Source organism: Xenia sp. Carnegie-2017, unplaced genomic scaffold (genome assembly GCF_021976095.1).
Source record: "Xenia sp. Carnegie-2017 unplaced genomic scaffold, XeniaSp_v1 HiC_scaffold_3, whole genome shotgun sequence".
Lineage (NCBI taxonomy): Eukaryota > Metazoa > Cnidaria > Anthozoa > Malacalcyonacea > Xeniidae > Xenia > Xenia sp. Carnegie-2017.
The window spans coordinates 6,808,193-6,827,830 of record NW_025813493.1 but is presented as its reverse complement, the minus strand read 5'-3'; the positions used below and the strand labels follow the sequence as shown (position 1 = coordinate 6,827,830).

The 19,638-nt window shown below is 35.7% G+C and overlaps 2 protein-coding genes across 2 annotated transcripts in view; both read left to right on the top strand.

Annotated features, from left to right (window-relative positions):
* Positions 1 to 1,325: 1,325 nt before the first annotated feature.
* On the top strand, positions 1,326 to 18,488 carry LOC124454492 (collagen triple helix repeat-containing protein 1-like). The gene is made up of 3 exons (XM_047005297.1): positions 1,326 to 1,470; positions 2,823 to 3,170; positions 17,872 to 18,488. Exons 1-3 carry the CDS (start codon positions 1,381 to 1,383, stop codon positions 18,220 to 18,222), a joined length of 789 nt encoding a protein of 262 aa, XP_046861253.1. The 5' UTR covers positions 1,326 to 1,380; the 3' UTR covers positions 18,223 to 18,488.
* LOC124454497 (collagen triple helix repeat-containing protein 1-like) overlaps positions 8,429 to 19,638 on the top strand; it is a 105,970-nt gene continuing 94,760 nt past the window's right edge. Inside the window, exon 1 of the mRNA XM_047005303.1 lies at positions 8,429 to 8,570. Coding sequence (XP_046861259.1) covers positions 8,481 to 8,570 — 90 coding nt within the window. The 5' untranslated portion in view covers positions 8,429 to 8,480. The remainder of the gene's footprint in view (positions 8,571 to 19,638) is intronic.

Genomic DNA, 19,638 nt, shown 5'->3' with positions numbered 1-19,638 from the left:
TACCCACGAAACTTTATCAACAAAGTATTAAACAAAATACACAACAAACCACAAACTGAAAAACCTAACGAAGATACAGACGAACCAGTAAAAATAGTGACAATACCATATATAAACGGAACATCAGAAATGACATCAAGACTACTCCGACCATTCAAAATAAACATCGCAAATAAACCAACACACAAACTCAAATCATACTTCACTAAACATAAAGACCGAACAACGACATTCGACACAACCAACGTGATCTACATGATACCGTGTAAAGATTGCCCCAAACAGTACATAGGACAAACATTCAAGAAAATTGAAACAAGACTCACTGAACACAAGAATGCCATCAAACGACGCGACCCAAAATCACTACCAGCAGAACATACCTACGATACCAACCACACATTTGACTGGACAAAAACACAACTTCTTGGACGCGCACAGACAAAACACGCACAAGAATTCCAAGAGGCATGGTACAGCAAAGACAACAACACAATAAACAGACATATTGACATCCCCATCATTTATTCACAACTAAAGACAAAACTAAAACAACAAACTAATATAACAACGACTAAAATAAACACTCGAATTTCATTAACGCAATTCATACACCTGTAACCATGACAACGCATCTTATACCATCCAATAATATTACTTAACTACTAACCAACCAATCAAACGCTCCAAACGCCTACAAAATCTTTGTAAATAATATATTCTTACATTCTGACGAAGGCTCGAAGCACCGAGTTGAAAGCTTAATAAAAAAATTTCAAAATAAAATTTCAGAGAATCCTTAATATTATTATACATATAAGTTTGAAATTTTGTAATCCAGGCATTTAATACATAAAAGATAAAAGTTTCTCCGGATTTTAAGTGATTATAAGGCACATTGTATATGCACTTTGTATATATATATATATATATAGATATGTAGTGATGTTGAAAAAATCACGAAAACTACAGACTCATCACGACAAGCTTGTTTCGTGATTTTTCACTCTTCAAGGGATTTAATGTATATAAGTTCAATAAGGGGATGATATATTTTCATAGATAATTTCAATAAGGGTGTGTAAAGAGATGATAAATCACATCTAAATTTGCATTCTCGAGTACACTCGAAACAATCGGATGTGCAAGTCTAAGTGTCTCTTAAGGTGTTGTGATTACACTTAAAGTTTCCAAAATATATTATACAAAATGAAAACACTCCTTAACAATCGATCAGTTGAACATTGGACAAAATTGCTGAAAGAGCTTGATCTAAGGTTGCTGAGAGAGCTTGATCTAACCTTGCTGACACTTAGCGTACTGCTTAAAAAGTAAAGATTACACAGGCATGACAAAAAGAATTTATTGTCCTTTTTATAAATGATGAAGTCTACACCGATAGCATTATGTTATGTTATTGCTTTGAGTATGCACCTAGTTGAATCTAACGACAAAGTTGATGATATCATGGTAGATATCAATAGGTTAGGCTGCATTCTTCAATTTATCACAGGGCATATCAAAATAATTCAATGTAAGTCCCATGAGTTAAGAATAACCTGTTTAAAAAGTATGCACCACCACAAAAATCATCGGTTTGTGGTGCATGTTTTTGCTATTGTTGCCTCCAATTGTATAAGAGCTCTCTTATATAAATCCTAAATAGAAATACTCTCAATATGTATACAGGCGTTTCGTACGCACATATAGGTCGTCTAAAACTGACTTTAATTTGAAGAGATTGCAAGGGAAATGCATATGCAATTTTAAGTTTCATTTGTTCAAAAATATGTCTTTTGCATCGGAAGATTCACTTCTAAGTTTTATATATTCGTCGAAACTAAAGTAAACTACTGCGTGCAATGCCAGTGTCATGAACATTTATTATTTACTGAACTCCAGCTTTAAATACATAAATCATGGCTATATATTTTTTTGAAAATAGAAGCGTAATGCTTCTTAGTAGCTAAATTATGTTGGCGCTAAGCTCTCAAACGCACACAAAGTTTTTCGTTTTCCATGAAAAATTCGTATCACATTGACAGGATTATTTCAAATATAGCACAGCTTACAACACGCCAAGCACACTCATAGATGACACAGTTAAATGTTGTAAGTTACAAAATGTAGTATGCCTAGAGGTTTGTAAAATATGTTTTATTTAAAAATGAAAATAACTGACGATTAGAAAAATATGCAGTTCGTAATTCTGTGATTGAAGACGTACAGATTATCTATCGATTTTTAAAAAACGTTTTTGAGTTTTCCTTCATTTCTGATGTAAACAGCGTCCTTTGCAATAATGTATGTTACTCAAGGTACTTATTTTAACTTTTGGACTATTCTAAACCCTCACTCAACTTTAACCTATGCCTCTGATTGTCCACGTTGTGTAGGTAACACATAACAGTATGTATTGTTCATTTTTATATAAATCTAAAAATAAAGTCCACAAGGTATTTTGACCAACTTTTTATAAGATATTTAGTACGATATAGCAATAGCTGATCCAGCGTTAGTCAAAATAAATTATAGCTGCTTAATTTTGAATTCAAAGTACTTTCAGGAAAACGCTATTAGTTTTAAACTTCGAAAGAATAAATTTTAGCGATTATCTTGTCTCTAAGGGGCTTGGAAATGTAAATATATTCCAAAATGTGCTGCAGTAATCTATTTTGACCTACCCTAGATCGGCAACTACCGATACAGCAACACATAACAAACACATTTCATCAAAAGAACGTCGGTTTTGGTAGCTTAAAATATGTGCTTACGCATATGCAAGTAAACTTATACCATGCTCATTCATAAACTTTTCTCAGAAAATACGAGTACCAAGACGTCTTCCCGAGAAACCAAATGTATGCAATTCTAGTTGTGATTCACCTGGAGTTCCTGGTGTACCTGGTGTGCCTGGTGTACCTGGAGTTCCAGGTCATAATGGGGTGCCGGGAGCCAAAGGATGTAGTGGAAGTGATGGAAAGCCAGGAAAGCTAGGTCCATCGGGGCCAAAACGGGACAAAGGAATCCAAGGTGGGGTGGGAAGGACTGGTGCAAAGGGTAAAAAAGGTGAGGCTGGTAAAGTAGGTGCTCCAGGAAATAATATTGAATCCAACTGGAAGCAATGTACATGGGAAGAAACTAATGATCTTGATAATGGACTTATAAAGGTAAATACTTGTATCATTATTAGAAAAACAGATGAACATTTAGTAAACAATGAAGACCCTTGAAAATGTAATTTTTATTCTATAAAATTTTAATTTTGCTTCTCTCTTAGCTAGCCTACCTATTTACTTTTATCTAAAGGAAAACCAAATAATCATTTATGTAAATGTGAGCCCACAATAACTAAAAATTTTGCGCCATAGGTGTGCTAATTTGTCCTAGTTTAAGTTACTTTGCTTTGTTATTTGTCATAGTTTATGTTGTTTTCCTTTAAGAGTTAAACTGTGTTGTATTTGTTCTTGTATATAGGTAGATGTTTGAGTAAATGTGATTGAAGAATCTTAGAAATGAACAAGAATTTAATAAAGTCTTTATTTATAAATTTTTATTGATCAAATCTTGAAGTATGTCATACTAGTGTAATATAAATTCATCGCTTAAATTCCTGTCGAGAACGTTAAAGGAAAAATATAGCCGTTTACAACTTTGATATTGTTATAACCCGGTTTCTCGAGTGTAATTAGACCGGCTCTTTCATGCGCTGTCCCCAAAAGTTTTCTATAAAACCTGTTATCTCGCACGTCCAACAGAATACGCAGCATTTCCCTCAACCAGATGTATTTCATTACTGGGAGTGCTTTAGTAGTTGAACTTCATGCATGCGTGCTTACAATAAACATAACTATTTCTGCTTGCTTGATGTATTCTAGTCATGCAGTTTTAAGAAAAAACGTGACAATACTTATCTTCGCGTGTTCTACGCCGGCAACCTTCGTGTTTACGACTGCGACGCGTGTTGCAAGCGATAGTATTTCAAATTCAATGGAACAGAATGTAATCCTACAATTGAAGGTGTTTATTACATATGGAAAGGTAAAGGAACACAGAATATTCATCGTCATCGTCAGATAGAGGGATATTGTGGCAACATCGATAAGGGTATTGTTAATGTTGGATTCTATGTCGGTGATTGTCAGAGATATTCCAATGCAGACGCCGCCAGTGGATGGAATTCAGTCTCTCGAATTGTGATCCAGGAAGTTCAACCCCCTCAGAGTTGAATCAATACAAAACTGAGGACTGAACTTTTATTGCTCAAATTTTTGTATTTTCATGTTTTATGGTATTTAAAGCTTAACGTTCAAAAGCTATTATCTTAACTGTTTTAGTAAATGTTACAAACCTTCATTTCTTTCATGCATGCTCGATTCCCTATATCTTGAAAAAGGAACAAAAATCTTTTTTCAGTGTATCAATAATTTGTGCAATTATTTTTGTTGTTCATTGCCATTGTTGTTCATTGATTACATCAAACTATCTTGAACACATTTGTTTACTTCTTTTATATGTACTCTATAATACTAATTTCCAAATCAACATTACCCTCTACTGTCTTTATCATCTACTTTATCTTTCTTTGCTTCTTGTAACCTCATTTACCCTGTTGGATATCTCTATCATTACCTCTGTGGGATATCACTTGATAAAACATTTAATCTTTCTTTTTTTTGAGGTAATATTCATTAGTCTATTTCTAGCGCATTCTTCCATCTCTCTTTAGTGGTATGTATACCTGCTTCTTACAATTATTTTTGTATGTTTGTGTCCTCGGTTTGAAATTTGTTCATTATCTTCTTATTAGTAATCTACAAGTGTACCGAGTACTACATCTACCTCAATTCTTGATTTATTCTTATTGTCTAATTTACATCTTACTTAAAGAGCATAACCATATTTTTGTGATGATACGCAGTACCTTGAATTCTCAACTTTAAACACATGAATCTCTTTGAATTGTTTTGGATATTTAAAATACGGTTATAGCAAAACTCTCCCCTTTAAGAAAGTCTTAAATTTCTAAGCTCCTCTTAACGACTTCAAAATACACACCCCACATAGTTTTATGTTTCCCATTTCAAGCCTTTCAAGTTTTATATCTGATCTCTTCTGCTCACGAGATGTCCATGCCAAAACGTTTTCCTAACATAAACCTATCATTATATTATAGTTATCAGTTCAAAAATCTTGTATTTCTTCTTACCTCTCAGTAAACACATAGGCCTGCCCTCTCTTCTATTTATTTACACCAGTGCAATTTATTTCAACCCTCAACAGCATGCATTTATGGCGGTCATTGTTCTCCAAGGCCCAAGCAAAACCGGTATGAAAGCACTAAAAGGCGATAGCAAAATTGGTATGACAATACTTTACCAATTTTAACGAGGCTGGAAATCAAAACATAGGAAACACTTTCCTAAGAAACCGTTATCTGTATTTTGGATCATATTTACCCAGGGCGGCAGGCCCGAAGACAAAATTTTAATTGGGAAGCATTTGTGCACGAATGATTTTTAAAGTAATTTGGCTTTCTATAGAAATCAGTCGGGTACAACTGAATATATGAACAGACACCCATCCGCTGTAGTTGTAGCCTTAACTGAAGTCCTTGTATATTTAGTCGCTAAAATACGAGGTAACGATAATTATGGCTTTAGACCTCCTTGTCAATTAAAATATGTTTAATATCTATACACTTTGTTGTTTAGAATCGTACGTTTGACAGTAAAGATATATACATTTATATCATTGATGCTTACTAGATGATTGTTCGAGTATCTTGCTGGTAACATAATCCCGGATTTATTGAAGCTTATATTGGGTGGGAAGAAATATTTTTGTGCTAAATATTTTAATTTGTGAAATATCTGGTTTGGAAATGCCTTTTTAAGTTGCAGTACTTTGATATACAACAAAAGTTTATTGCAGTGGCATATCTCATTTTGACATTTTGGTCAAAACGTAGTACAGGTTAGCATGATTTGATTAGTTTACAGGAAAAATTATCTAAAGCATGGTTACATTGAAAACCCAGTGTAAAATTTCTCTTCCCGGCAGTTATACATGCCTAGAATGAATAAAAAGGAAAGTTTTACCAAAGGATAATAAAGTGATTTTTAGAGGCTCCATTATGAAAAGTTTGGAAAATGATTCCCATATCATGGGGTTATATAACGAAACAGCCAATGAAAACTTTTTTTCAAATTTTTTTGAAATATGATTGAGCAACTATTCAAAGATACAAAACAAGTTTTAAATAGAAGAAAAAAGAAAGTTCCACTCAGATGAAAAACAAAATGATGTCGTAAGTCACGCTCCATTGTAAAGGACTTTTTACCAGCAGTGTGAAAAGAGTAAAATATCAAAAAGAAAACAAAAATGATGTCGTAAGTGACGCTCCAATGTAAAATAAAGTAAAATTGTCTCAAATTCAAATTACTTTAAAAAGAAATCAGTAGGGCACAACAGAATATATGAATATGCAACCCCCAATTAAAGTTCTAGTTACGCCACTGCTTGTGCCTCATGGATATTATAATTGTGCTAGTTTTCATTTCTAATTATGTAATTTTAAAAAAAAATGACTACACCTATATTCGCATGTTTTACTCTGGCAACCTCCGTGTTTCTGGCTGTATTACACAATATTGATCATCAAGGGCAAAGACCTGTTTTTGGACCTGTAATCACTGTTAAATGAATATTATAGTAACATATATTATAGAATATTATAGTAAAATAAGATTTTTACTTTTTCATATATATTTTTACAACTAAGAAACGCCATAATAGAATAAGTTTCTAAATGTCATGCAATTATGAAAACCTTTTCTAATCACTAATTCCTCCAAAAAAATTGGGAATAAGGAAAGTTGTGGATGTTTCACCTTTTCATCTGGAAACTATGCGACTGACCTGGACTTCATGCTGTTTGTGTATTATAAAAATGCTGCAAAAAAATAAAGTGAACCAAAAGAAAGCGGTTCAATTCACTTCATCTTCACTATCGCATGCCTTAGCAATTGGTTCTTTTTGCATGACTACCAGAAGCTAAACAGTTGGAGTGATAAACCATATGCGTCAGATTTTCTTCTCGTTAAGTGTTTAAGACTCCGCGTTAGTCTTAAATGCACTTTCATAGGACTGAATTAGATGATAACATGGTGTTATTCCGACATTTAAAGCATTTGAACAAAGCAGATCAGCCATTCCGTATCTTCTACTTGTCTGCAGTACAATATGAAACCTTAAGACGTACTTAATGAGGAATTGCCATTCCACACAAAGAGCGCAGGTGTCAGTGAAAATATTTTAGACACTATGAAGTCCATATAGCACTAATACCAGTAGGCCGTAGCATCCGAAAATGCTAAAAAACTGTTTGTAAGAGTGCGCATTTATTACGCCATTGTTTTGCGAATCGCAGTTGTGCAGTAGTTTATAATCAAAACGAAAAACAAAGCCATTAAGTCTCAAATTCTACATTTTAACCCACTTTACATCTCCGACTTCATATATATATAGATATTTAGTGATGTTGAAAAAAATTACGAAAACTACAGATTCATCCCGACAAGCCAGTTGCGTGATTGCTCACTCTTCAGGGGATTTAATGAATAAATACTTAAATGCTTAAAATATATATACAAGATGACGGAAGTTAGTATATTAATCATGCTAAAAATACAAAGTGTATATACAATATGCCCTCCCGGCTATCACCATAGTACAATAGTGACTCCTGCACTTGTGACACACGATGTACGGTTATATATATATATATATATACAAAGTGTATTGCAATGTGCCCTATACATATATTGTACCATACCAGTTGCAATGTGATGCTTCTTCGTGCACTTTGTCATGCTATCATTGGCAGACAGATCTATCATCTGTCATATTCAGTTCTAGATTACAGGATAAGGATTGAGAAATTGTCATACTACGAGTCAATATATGTCTTCAAAATGATAAACTATATAATGAATTGACGTTATCAACACGTTCGTTGCATTATAAGAGGTTGATGAAATGCAAAAGCAGCTACCAAGACAATTTTACTAAAGAGAAAACTTAGCTAAAAAAAGCAGTTGCTTTTGAGGATGGTATTGTGACACGTATAACCACAATGACCAATTTATATCCTCTGGTTTACAGTTTTAGCCGCATTAAATTAAGATAATAAAGCCATCCATTTGAGAATATTATATGTGTGAAAATTCCACCACATAAAATTTTGGTCTTATTGTCTTTGACATTGTGCAAGAATTGCTGATTTCCCTGCTTTTTTCCCTTTTAAGGTCATAAAACACGACAGCTTTATCGCTTTATCAAAAAGATTTATGGACGAAAAATTTCAAGAATTTGTAAAAGTCAATGATAATGAAGACAGTTGGAAGCAAACCATTCAGTTGGCATTGTTAAGCGTACATATATGATCGTGTTTCTGTGATCTTGTGCCTATCCTTTGAATGATGAAAGCTACAGCGCTTGCAAAATGTTTGATGTTTGTTTTGTTTATGTTCTCGGCTAAATCCAAAGAAGACAACGTTGAACAAAGTGTATGTATTCAATGCTAACTTTATTTAATAAACTATGCTACAAATCACAATTTGTTCTCATACACCGTTACGTTACAGGAAGAAGAAGTAATTTCTTTAACTAAATTCATCGAAAGTATCTAAAGTTCTAAAGTATCTTAATCATATTTAGCATGTATAGGTCCATGTATGTTAGTTTGGTTGCTACCTTTGGTACAAAATATCTTTTTTGAAAAAACGCCAAACACCTTATCTTCAAAACTAAAGTGTCTTCATTGTTTACAGCTTTCAATTCTCAATGTATTTTTTACAGTACTATACTTTTTTACGATGCACTATGTTTCATTAATAAAACTATTTCATATTTGAAATCATTCACTTTTTGTAGTCGTGAATGAGAAAGTTGTAAGATTATAGAGTGCTATTCTGCTCTAATTATTTCAACGCCTTTAGAAATGTTACAAATTTGGGCAACAGTCTCAGCACAAACAATCAACGTCATAAAAGGCCCCCACCAAATTAACTAGCATACTTCGGCCTAAAATTAGGTGCAAGATTGTTCCCTTCAGCAATATACTTGCATGAGGAAGATAGCAGCATCGATAATTGTAACGAATGTTTGGATTCTTGCATGCGAAATAAATACTCTTTTTTAAAAATATACCGAGAAAGATTATATACATGAATCAGAAACGGATATACCAAAGAATAAACTGTATAATTCAAACCACAAAAGATTTTTAGGTATATAATTGCCTTAATCGCATCAGTTGTTTAGAAACGCAAAACACAAGCGTGAAACACAAATGCGATCGTCTCTTATGTCTGGATAAGACTCTGCTTACAGAACAAGACTACCAAAATACTTGTTGAAACTGAAAATTGACTGCTAGATATTAAATATTACAATACTAAAAAGTCCTCTGTAATATATATAATTCATAAATAGCAAAATATTTGAACAAAAACACGCACAAAATTTCTTCAACATTTACAAATTTTTGTTTCATACGGTGCCTAGATCTGTTATTGTCCGTTATGTAATTGTCCTGCGACTTCAATCAAATTTTTATGTTTAAATATCTCGTAAAAACACAATGGAGCTGAAGAAAAGGAAAGGAACTATAAGGAAGCCAACCACAGACAAAGGAATCAAATATGTAAATATTATAAATTGTAAGGCTGTTTAATCTCGATTCTTGTTTGTCCAGTGAGATGTTTTCCAGGTAAGACGTCACAATTTAAAAGATTTTTAAAAAGAGGCAGGGAATATGAGAAGATCTATTTTGCGCACTCGTGTTATTATTGCATAGAACTTGAACTGTTGTTTCTGACAAAGCTTTTTTATAGTTCGGTGACGAGCGTTTAAATTTTTACTCTTTAGTAACGTCAGCTTTAATTCAACTAACAAACTTTAAATGCTTTCATCATAAAAGCTTATATGTATTCACTGTTCAGCACCTTCGACGTATAATGGATATTTACACGTAATAATGCTAGAGCAAATGTTTCATGTAATAAAAGCATCAACTGTATCTCGTTTGGCAAATAACACAAGAAACGTGATTGGTTGTCACGGTGACGTGCTTAGTCCAGTACGTTTATTGTACGCATTGTTTATCTTAAACAGCTCTTTTAAGAACTATTACGTTATTGCGCATTTAATGAATACGACTAGTTTTTTAAAATAGACATGTTTCAACATCTCATGGTGAAATCTGCAGTATAATAAAGAATGTTATTTAAGAAATAACATATGTTTACTGTGTTTGCACCATTGAACTAAATAGATGGAAGGATATTTTGAAGCCAGTAGAGCCCAGTCTTTCCACGCATTTGTAAACACACGGCCGATAGACAGAAGCGTAAAATAACTTGAGCAAACTACGAAGCTTCAAAAGCAAAACGCATATTTTTTTGTTTTGATTTGGCAAAGTTCACAAATGAGACTTAACACCAAGTATACACAATTTTTTGACAATTTCATTTTTTAAAGGAGGCCATAGCCAACCATACCTAGAAGGCATTTTGCAGTTATTGTTTGTTTTGATATGTCTGCAAATGTGCCAAAAACCGAAGCGTTTTTGTTTCAAAGTAGCATAAAAATGCTCATAAAATTAAAAAAAAACAACATCAGTTTTTAAATGTATTTTTACCACCAAACAATTGTTATTAATGTTTTTCTGTGGAAGTACAAATTTACAGAAAAACACAATTTTTAGTTCAAACTTACACGAGATTTGGTTTTAAAAGATAAATTAGAGAATAAATGATAATACTCGTCACATCCTTCCAAACTGAAGGCCACTTTAAATATGTGAACGTACAAATATTTCATGGAGAAGCATGTATATTATTGAATACATCCAGTTGAATCTTTTCAAAATAAACAAGTATTTGCTGCAATGTTTCCGATTTGTAAAAATTGAACAATCAACGATGTCATTGTTTTTCACAGTTCCCACGCTTTGATATTTTCCATTTTGAAATAGGTATTCAATAGGAAGTATCATAATTGACTTAATAAAGATTAAGCTCCATCACCTATAATTCCACAATACTTTTCTGCTCAAATTTGGATTAAAAAAATTAATAGGCTTTTCTATTACAGGTAGCCTTCCATCTATCAAAGTTCAATGGATTACATAGGCTTATGCAAGCCGTGGAGACCTTCGAGAGAACTCGAGAGCAGATCAGTGCAAGCCCGAGACCAAAGGTCGAGGGTTGCTCCTGCTCGACAATTCTCATTAACTTAAATCTTAGAAGATTCACTTCTAAGTTTTATTTATTTGTCGAGACAAAAGTAACTTACTGCATGCAATGTCAGTTTCATGTAAACTTATTATTTACTGGGCTCCAGCTTACAATATATAAATCATGGCCATCTATTATTTTGAAAATAGAAGCGTAATTCTTCTTAGTAGCTAAATTTTGTTGGTGCTAAGCTCTCAAATGCACACAAAATTTTCCGTTTGCTATTAAAATTTCGTATCACATTGACACGATTATTTTAAATATAGCACAGCTTACGACACGCCAAGCACTCATAGATGACAAACTTAAATGTTGTAAGTTACAAAATGCAGTATGCCTAGAGGTTTGTAAAATATGTTTTATTTGAAAATGAAAAATAACTGACGATCAGAAAAATATGCAGTTCGTAATTCTGTGATTGAAGACGTAAGGATTATCTATCGATTTTCAAAAAACGTTTTTAAGTTTTTCTTCATTTCTTATGTAAACAATGTCCTTCGCAATAAAATATGTTACTCTAGGTACTTATTTCAACTTTTGGACTATTCTAAACTCTCACTCGAATTTAACCTATCATTGGACGTAACCATGAACGTTAACCAGCGGACGTAGAGAAGTGTCAATGAGGAAGTTAAAGTCAAATTCATTTAAGTCTAAAAATATTAATTGACAACGAGTAATAATTAAGTACCATTCATATTTAACTGTAGATCTTTAACAATATTTTAGAGTCTTAATCATGTTCATACATTAAATTTTGTCAGAAAACACGACTACCTAGAGGTCTTCCCAAGAAATCAAATGCTTGCAAAACCAGTTGTGTTGCGCCTTGTGTACCTGGAGTTCCTGGTGTACCTGGAGTTCCAGGTCATAATGGGGTGCCAGGAGCCAAAGGAGCCAGTGGAAGTGATGGAAAGCCCGGAAAGATAGGTCCATCAGGGCCAAAAGGAGACAAAGGAATCCAAGGTGGTATGGGAAGGACTGGTGATAAAGGTAAAAAGGGGGAAGCTGGTGTACAAGGCCCTGTGGGAATTAATAATGAATCCAACTGGAAGCAATGCTCTTGGAAGAAGGGCGATCATCGAGATAATGGACTTATAAAGGTAAATAATTACTACAAATTTTGATGAAATAATTAGTTTATGATCAAAGATATTCTTGATTTTGCAGGTATCATTATACATAATTAATTATTAGTAATAATTAAGGCAGTGACAGTTGAATTTTATATTGTGCTATAACGGTGACATGTTTCGTGTTTTCGTTGTTTCGAAGGAAAAAAGGAAAAAAATATGTCTTCATAAATAAAAGATAAGGCTTTGCATTTTTATTTGAAACTTTTTTATATGTATGCCAAAATCATTTTAAAAATTCGTTGTTGATTGTAATGTCACATTTTTATTTAACTTAGTTCTGTTGTTTCTTTTTGTTTTTACACACATTAATCAAAAATCAACAACATGTAGAAGCTCATAAAGTTTGAAATCTTTTTATTAAATATTGAAATTTGTGAACATAACTTCTACTCCGCTCTGGTAGAAGACTTTATTCCAGATTAACAATCTCTAAATTTTAGATTTTTGAAGTAAAAGACAAAAACCTTAAAATATTTTTGGGAACTATATTATAGGCACTTTTTTAAAACTGGCTTGGCAAAACTGAAAGTAAATGCAAATGATGTACAGAGATAACAAAATTTGTTACACTTCAAAAGACAATTTTCTTTTATAAGATAATATGTTTTGTGTTTTTCTTGTACGCGGTGGTTTAGCAAAAATCATTACAGTTCTAAATGTAAAACTCAATTCGATTACGTTTTTGATTGAATTTTGTCTTAATCAAACCAGTAACCAATCTAGAGTAGCCACGTGAGTGTGAGCACATTAGGTGAGGCCAGAGGTCGCGTAAAATTGTCAATTGGGGGCCGAGGCAAGTATTCATATATGCATGTTCTACCTTAATAGCTTCAATTGAAATCAATTGTGGTTATGGATTAACAAGATTAAAACATATGAAAGCAAAGTGCTTTTAAGCACTTTGATAACTCTTAGGACGAAAAGTTACGCTACTAAATAAATATTTCTTTACATACGTCATTTTTGTATTGAATGGCTCTTTTAGAAGCACATTGCAGGGCTTTAATATTTATAACAAGAAGTGAACGAGAATTTAATAAAGTCTTTACTTATAAATTTTTATTGATCAAATCTTGGAGTATGTCATACTAGTATAATATAAATCCATCGCTTAAATTCCTGTCGAGAACGTTAAAGGAACAATATAGCCGTTTAAAACTTTGATATTGTTATAACCTGGTTTCTCGAGTGTAATTAGACCGGTTCTTTCATGCACCGTCCCCATAAGTTCGATGAGTTCCTACAATATTTATGTATCAAGCGTAAAAAGTGCACAAAAAAGCAACGTGAAATGAGAATAACGTCAGTATAAAAAATTATTAGAAAGACTAGAAAAATTCACAGCTTATTCTTTTTACATTTTAATTGCAAAAAAAAGTTGTAATTTAGCTGGCTATTTCTACGACGAATACGGTGCCCTTAAATTAACTGGAGCCCGCTGCCTTGTGGTTAGGGTTTGACTGCTTAAAGGCTAAGGTTGAGGTAACCCTGACAGAAACCTCCGGAGGACAAACCCCCCGCAGTCATGACCGGCCAGGCCCACCGACGTGTGGACACGCCTGGATGTTTGATAAGGTTTGCCCAGCTATGTTAAAAAGTCCCCAGCCATGGGTAAATGGTGTCCGGGAAAAACGCCAGCAAAAGGCGCTTTTCTGTGTTTTTAACTGTGTCGACGGCCTCTCCCTGCAACCGCGTAGTTTGACAGTTGTCACGATCATTTGTGCCACTGAAGATGGAACCGCGTGGACAAGCCAATCGAACATGGCCTGCACAACCATGCTCTTGTCACTGTGCATGCAGTCTGCAATCAAAAGTCCATCAAAAGTCCATCAATACGGATGACTCATGACGGGGCAGGCTTAGTAGGCTGGCAGCCTCTAGTGCAAAATTCGATTACTGGCGGCTTGGAGTCTAACAATCCCTGGATAGAATGAGAGATAATATCCTTCGCTATTTCACCAAGCGACGAGGATGCCCTTTTTAGGGTGCGCACCCTCCCCCAATCCGGGGAAGCTCCTGGAAAAGGTGGAGTAAAACGCACTTTCATCATTCGCCTGCTCAGCACATCGCGGCTGGGGGGTACTCACTCAAAGCGGTCGAAATAACAATGAAATTCGAAAACTTGCGGCCTGGAACGTAAGAACCCTAAATGACAATCCAGGAAACATTCGTCCTGAGCGTTCTACCGCTCTTGTAGCCCGTGAGCTACAACGTTATAATACTGACGTTGCTGCTCTAAGCGAGACAAGACTCCACGATTCGGAATCACTCACAGAGGCAGCGGGAGGATAGACTTTCTACTGGAAAGGCAAACATTCTTCAGAGAAACACGAATCAGGAGTTGGCTTTGCTATCAAGTCCTCCATCCGATTATCTGAGCTTCCAGTTGGACATTCGGACCGCATCATGTCACTTCGTTTGCCGTTGAATAAGAAACGTTCGCTCCATCTCATCAGCGTGTATGCTCCTACTATGCAGCATTCTGACATTATGAAAGATGCATTTTATGAAGATATGTCAGCCATCATTCGCACTATTCCAGCCTACAACAAATGTATCGTCCTTGGTGATTTCAACGCTAGAGTTTGCAATGATTTCCACACCTGGCCATCCGTTCTCGATCACCATGGCATCGGCAATGTAAACAGCAGTGGTAATCTTCTCTTGACAATGTGCGCTGAAAATAATCTGACCATCAACAACTCTTCTGGAAGCACGCTCGCTCTGGTCACTGGCACCTAATTGACTACATCATTACAAAGTCAAAAGACATATCAGACTTCCATGTCACTAGAGTCATGCGAGGTGCTGATTGTTGGACGGACCATAGACTTCTAATTTCAAGATTTCAAGATCAGCAAACCTGCACCCAGAAAAACTCAGAAAATTCCGAAGAAATTCTGCGTCTCGCAACTCAAATCAGAAGAAGTCGCAACCAGAATATCTCTGCTCCAGAGTGGGATAGTCTGAAGACGGTTCTTCTTAACTCAGCTGAGACTGTCCTTGGCTACCAAAAGCATTCTAATAAGGACTGGATTGATAAGAATGACGTAGAAATTGCCGAACAAATGAAAGCAAGAATGAATGAATCGGTGACAGACTAAAGGAAATAAAGAGGACCATAGCGAACAGACTCCGAGTTATGAAAGACAAATGGTGGCAAGAGCACGCAGAAGGACCCAAAGATATGCTGACACTAGAAATGCGAAAGAATTGTTTAGGTCGCTGAACGTCATTTACGGGCCAAAAAAGAGCTCCGTTGTCCCGCTGCTCAACTCGGACGGTACCAAGCTCCTTACGACATCCGACGACATCCGAGAATGGTGGACTGAGCGCTTCACACAGCTTCTGAGTGAGACTAGCGTCTATGATGAGGATGTCATCAACAACCTCCCTCAACGACCTATGATTGACACTCTTGGTGATGTTCCCACTCTCGAAGAAGTTGAAAATGCCATCAAACATATCAAGTGCAACAAAAGTGCGGGCCCTGATGGAATTCCACCAGAATTATTTGTGCACGGAGGACCCTTGGTTGCAAAACATCTGCATGGCATAACTGAAAAGATCTGATCCGATGAGACCATTCCTGCTGAACTTCGTGATGCAAACATTATCACCATCTTCAAGAAGAATGACCGCCATAACCCCAACAACAATCGAGGCTTCAGTCTGTTGGCTGTAGCCGTGAAAATAATCGCTCTAATGATGATAAACAGAATGCGCGATCCTAATCGGGGAACGACTGATATGATATTTGCCCTTCGACAGCTCATGGAGAAATCTAGAGAACAGAACCAAAAGCTGTACATGATTTTGCTGACTTTACCAAAGCGTTTGATATTGTGAAGCGTGAGGCACTTTGGACGATCGTCGCAAAAATGGGCTGCCCACCAAAATTTGTCAATATCTTAAATTTATTACATATCAACATGTGCGTCAAGATCTCGGTAGGCCGCGAGTTGACTCGTGACATTCAATACAGCAATTACTTGCTCCCACCCTCTTCTCCCTCTTTGCGACTGCTCTCTTCACATATGCCTTTGAAAACATACCTGAAGAAGGCATATACATACGATCCAGGATGGATGGCTCGCTCTACAACCTTCGTCGCCTCCAATACAGCACCAAATGCATGCGGACACTGATGAGAGAATTTCAATGTGCAGATGATTGGGCTTATGTTGCCAACTCGGAGGAATCCCTTCAGCGCATGATGGATAGCTTCGCGGCTGCTACCAAATCCTTCGGCGTTATCATCAACACGAAGAAAACAGAAGTCATGTCTCTCTCGTACTCACCAATCACATCCCCAATCACTGTCAATGACACTTCGCTCGCGAACGTCCAATCCTTCAAGTATCTTGGCAATACTGTCACCAGCGACTGCTCCATTGACAAAGAACTTGACAACCGCATACAGTGTGCCAGTTCGTCATTCGGCAGGCTGTGGAAATGTCTGTGGTCTTCGCATGACATTAAAGTTACTACAAAGATCACCGTGTATAATGCAGTGGTACTGTCGACTCTCTTGTGTGGTGCCGAATCTTAAACGTTATACCGTAGACACGTCACACGTCTAAGTCGGCTACAACAACGTCACCTACGCGCAATCCTCCGCATTTCCTATCAACAAAGAGTAACGAATGACGAAGTTCTGACGAGAGCCAACTCCATGGACATTGAGATTACCCTTGCCAAAATGCAGCTAAGGTAGGCTGGTCATGTTGCTCGAATGGCAAACAATCGATTACCCAAATAGCTACTCTTTGGAAAGCTCGCTAAAGGAAAGAGACGTACTGGTCGTCCACTCCTGCGTTGGAAAGACTCTCTCAAATACACTTTGTAAACATGTCAAATTTCAATAGATAATTGGCAGCTCGAAGCGGCGGATCGATGCGACTGGAGAGACAAGTCACGTAACGGTCTCAACAAGATGGAGGATTTGAGGCGGCAGAGCAACGCTGTTAAACGATCAAGACATCACGCTACCAGGAACGCCTCCATGTCACAGATTCGGGAGAATTTCGTTGCCAACACTGTAACAGGACCTGCGCAAGCGCATTGGCATGTTAAGTCACGAGCGCGCTTGTGGAAGTCAGTGAACTAGATGGACAGTTGCAGACAGCCATCGTCGATTTGACGGGCAGCATCTCTCTCTCTACGACGAATTTTTATGGCATGCATTAAACGTTCAAAAGTTAGAAAAATTTACTGTTAAAACGTTACTTAACCTATGTTCTCTAGTCTCTACGATCATTTAGATGAAATGAGAACTTTCTGTAAAACCTGTCATCTCGCACATCAAACAGAATCCCCAGCATTTCCCTCAACCAGATGTAATTCATTACTGGGAGTGCTTCAGTAGTTGAGCTTCACGCATGCGTGCTTACAATGTACATAACTATTTCTGCTTGCTTGATGTATTCTAGATATGCAGTTTCAAGAAAAAACGTGACAATACTTATCTTCGTGTGTTCTACGCTGGCAACCTCCGTATTTCCAACTGCAACGGGTGTTGCAAGCGGTGGTATTTCAAATTCAATGGAAAAGAATGTAATCCTGCAATTGAAGGAGTTTACTACATGTGGAAAGGTAAAGGAACACAAGATATCCATCGTCATCGTCAGATTGAGGGATATTGTGGCAACATCGATAACGGTACTGTTAATGTTGGATTCTATGTTGGTAATTGTCAGGGATACTCCAATGCAGACGCCTTCAGTGGATGGAATTCAGTCTCTCGAATTGTGATCCAAGAAGTTCAACCCCCTCAGAGTTGAATCATTCCAAAACTGACTACTGAACTTTTATTGCTCAAATTTTTGTATTTTTATGTTTTATGGTATTTAAAGCTTAACATTCAGAAGCTGTTATCTTAAGTGTTTTAGCTAATGTTACAAACCTTCAGTCCTTTTACGCATGCTCGATTCCCTATATCTTTAAAAAGCAACAAAAATGTTTTTCAGTGTATCAATAATTTGTGCAATTATTTTTGTTGTTCATTGCCATTGTTGTTCATTGACTACATCAAACTTTCTTGAACACATTTGTTTACTTCTTTTATATGTACTCTATAGTACTAATTTCCAAATCAACATTACCGTCTACTGTCTTTATCATCTACTATATCCTTCTCTGCTTCTTGTAACCTCATTTATCCTGTTGAATATCTCTATCATTACGTCTGTGTGATATCACTTGATAAAACATGAAATCTTTCTCTTTTTTGAGGTAATATTCATTAGTCTATTTCTAGCGCATTCTTCCACCTCTCTTTAGTGGTATGTATACCTGCTTCTTACAATAATTTTTGCATGTTTGTGTCCTCGGTTCGAAATTTGTTCATTATCTTCTTATTAGTAATCTACAAGTCTACCGAGTACTACATCTACCTCAAATACATTTTTGATCATATTTACCCAGGGCAGCAGGGCCGAAGACAAAACTTTAATTGTGGGGCGGGGGGGAAACATTTGTGTACAAATGATTTTTTTTTAAGTAATTTGGTTTCTATAGAAATCAGTCGAGTACAACTGAATATACGAATAGACACCCATCCGTTCTAGCTGTAGCCTTAACTGAAGTCCTTATATATTTTGTGGCCAAAATACGACGTAACGATAATTACGGCTTTAGACCTACTTGTCAATTAAAATATGTTTAATATCTATACACTATGTTGTTTAGAATCGTACGCTTGACAGTAAAGCTATATACATTTATATCATTGATGCTTACTAGATGATTGTTCGAATATCTTGCTGGTAACATAAGCCCGGATTTGTTGAAGCTTATATTGGGCGTGAGGAAATATTTTTGTGCTAAATATTTTGATTTGTGAAATAATTGATTTGGAAATGCCTTTTTAAGTTGCAGTACATTGATATACACCCAAAGTTTATTGAAGTGGCGTATCTTATTTTAATATTTTGGTCAAAAACATAATACAGGTTAACATGATTGAATTAGTTTACAGGTTCAAGAGAAATTAAGTATACCAGGAATAGATTATCTAAATCATGGTTACATTAAAAACCCAGTGTAAAACTTCTCTTCCCGGCAGTTCTGCATGCGTAGAATGCATATAAAGGAAAGTTTTACCAAAGAATAATAAAGTGATTTTTGGAGGCTCCATTATCAAAAGTTTAAAAAATTATTCACATATCATGGGGTTATACAACGAAACAGCCAATGAA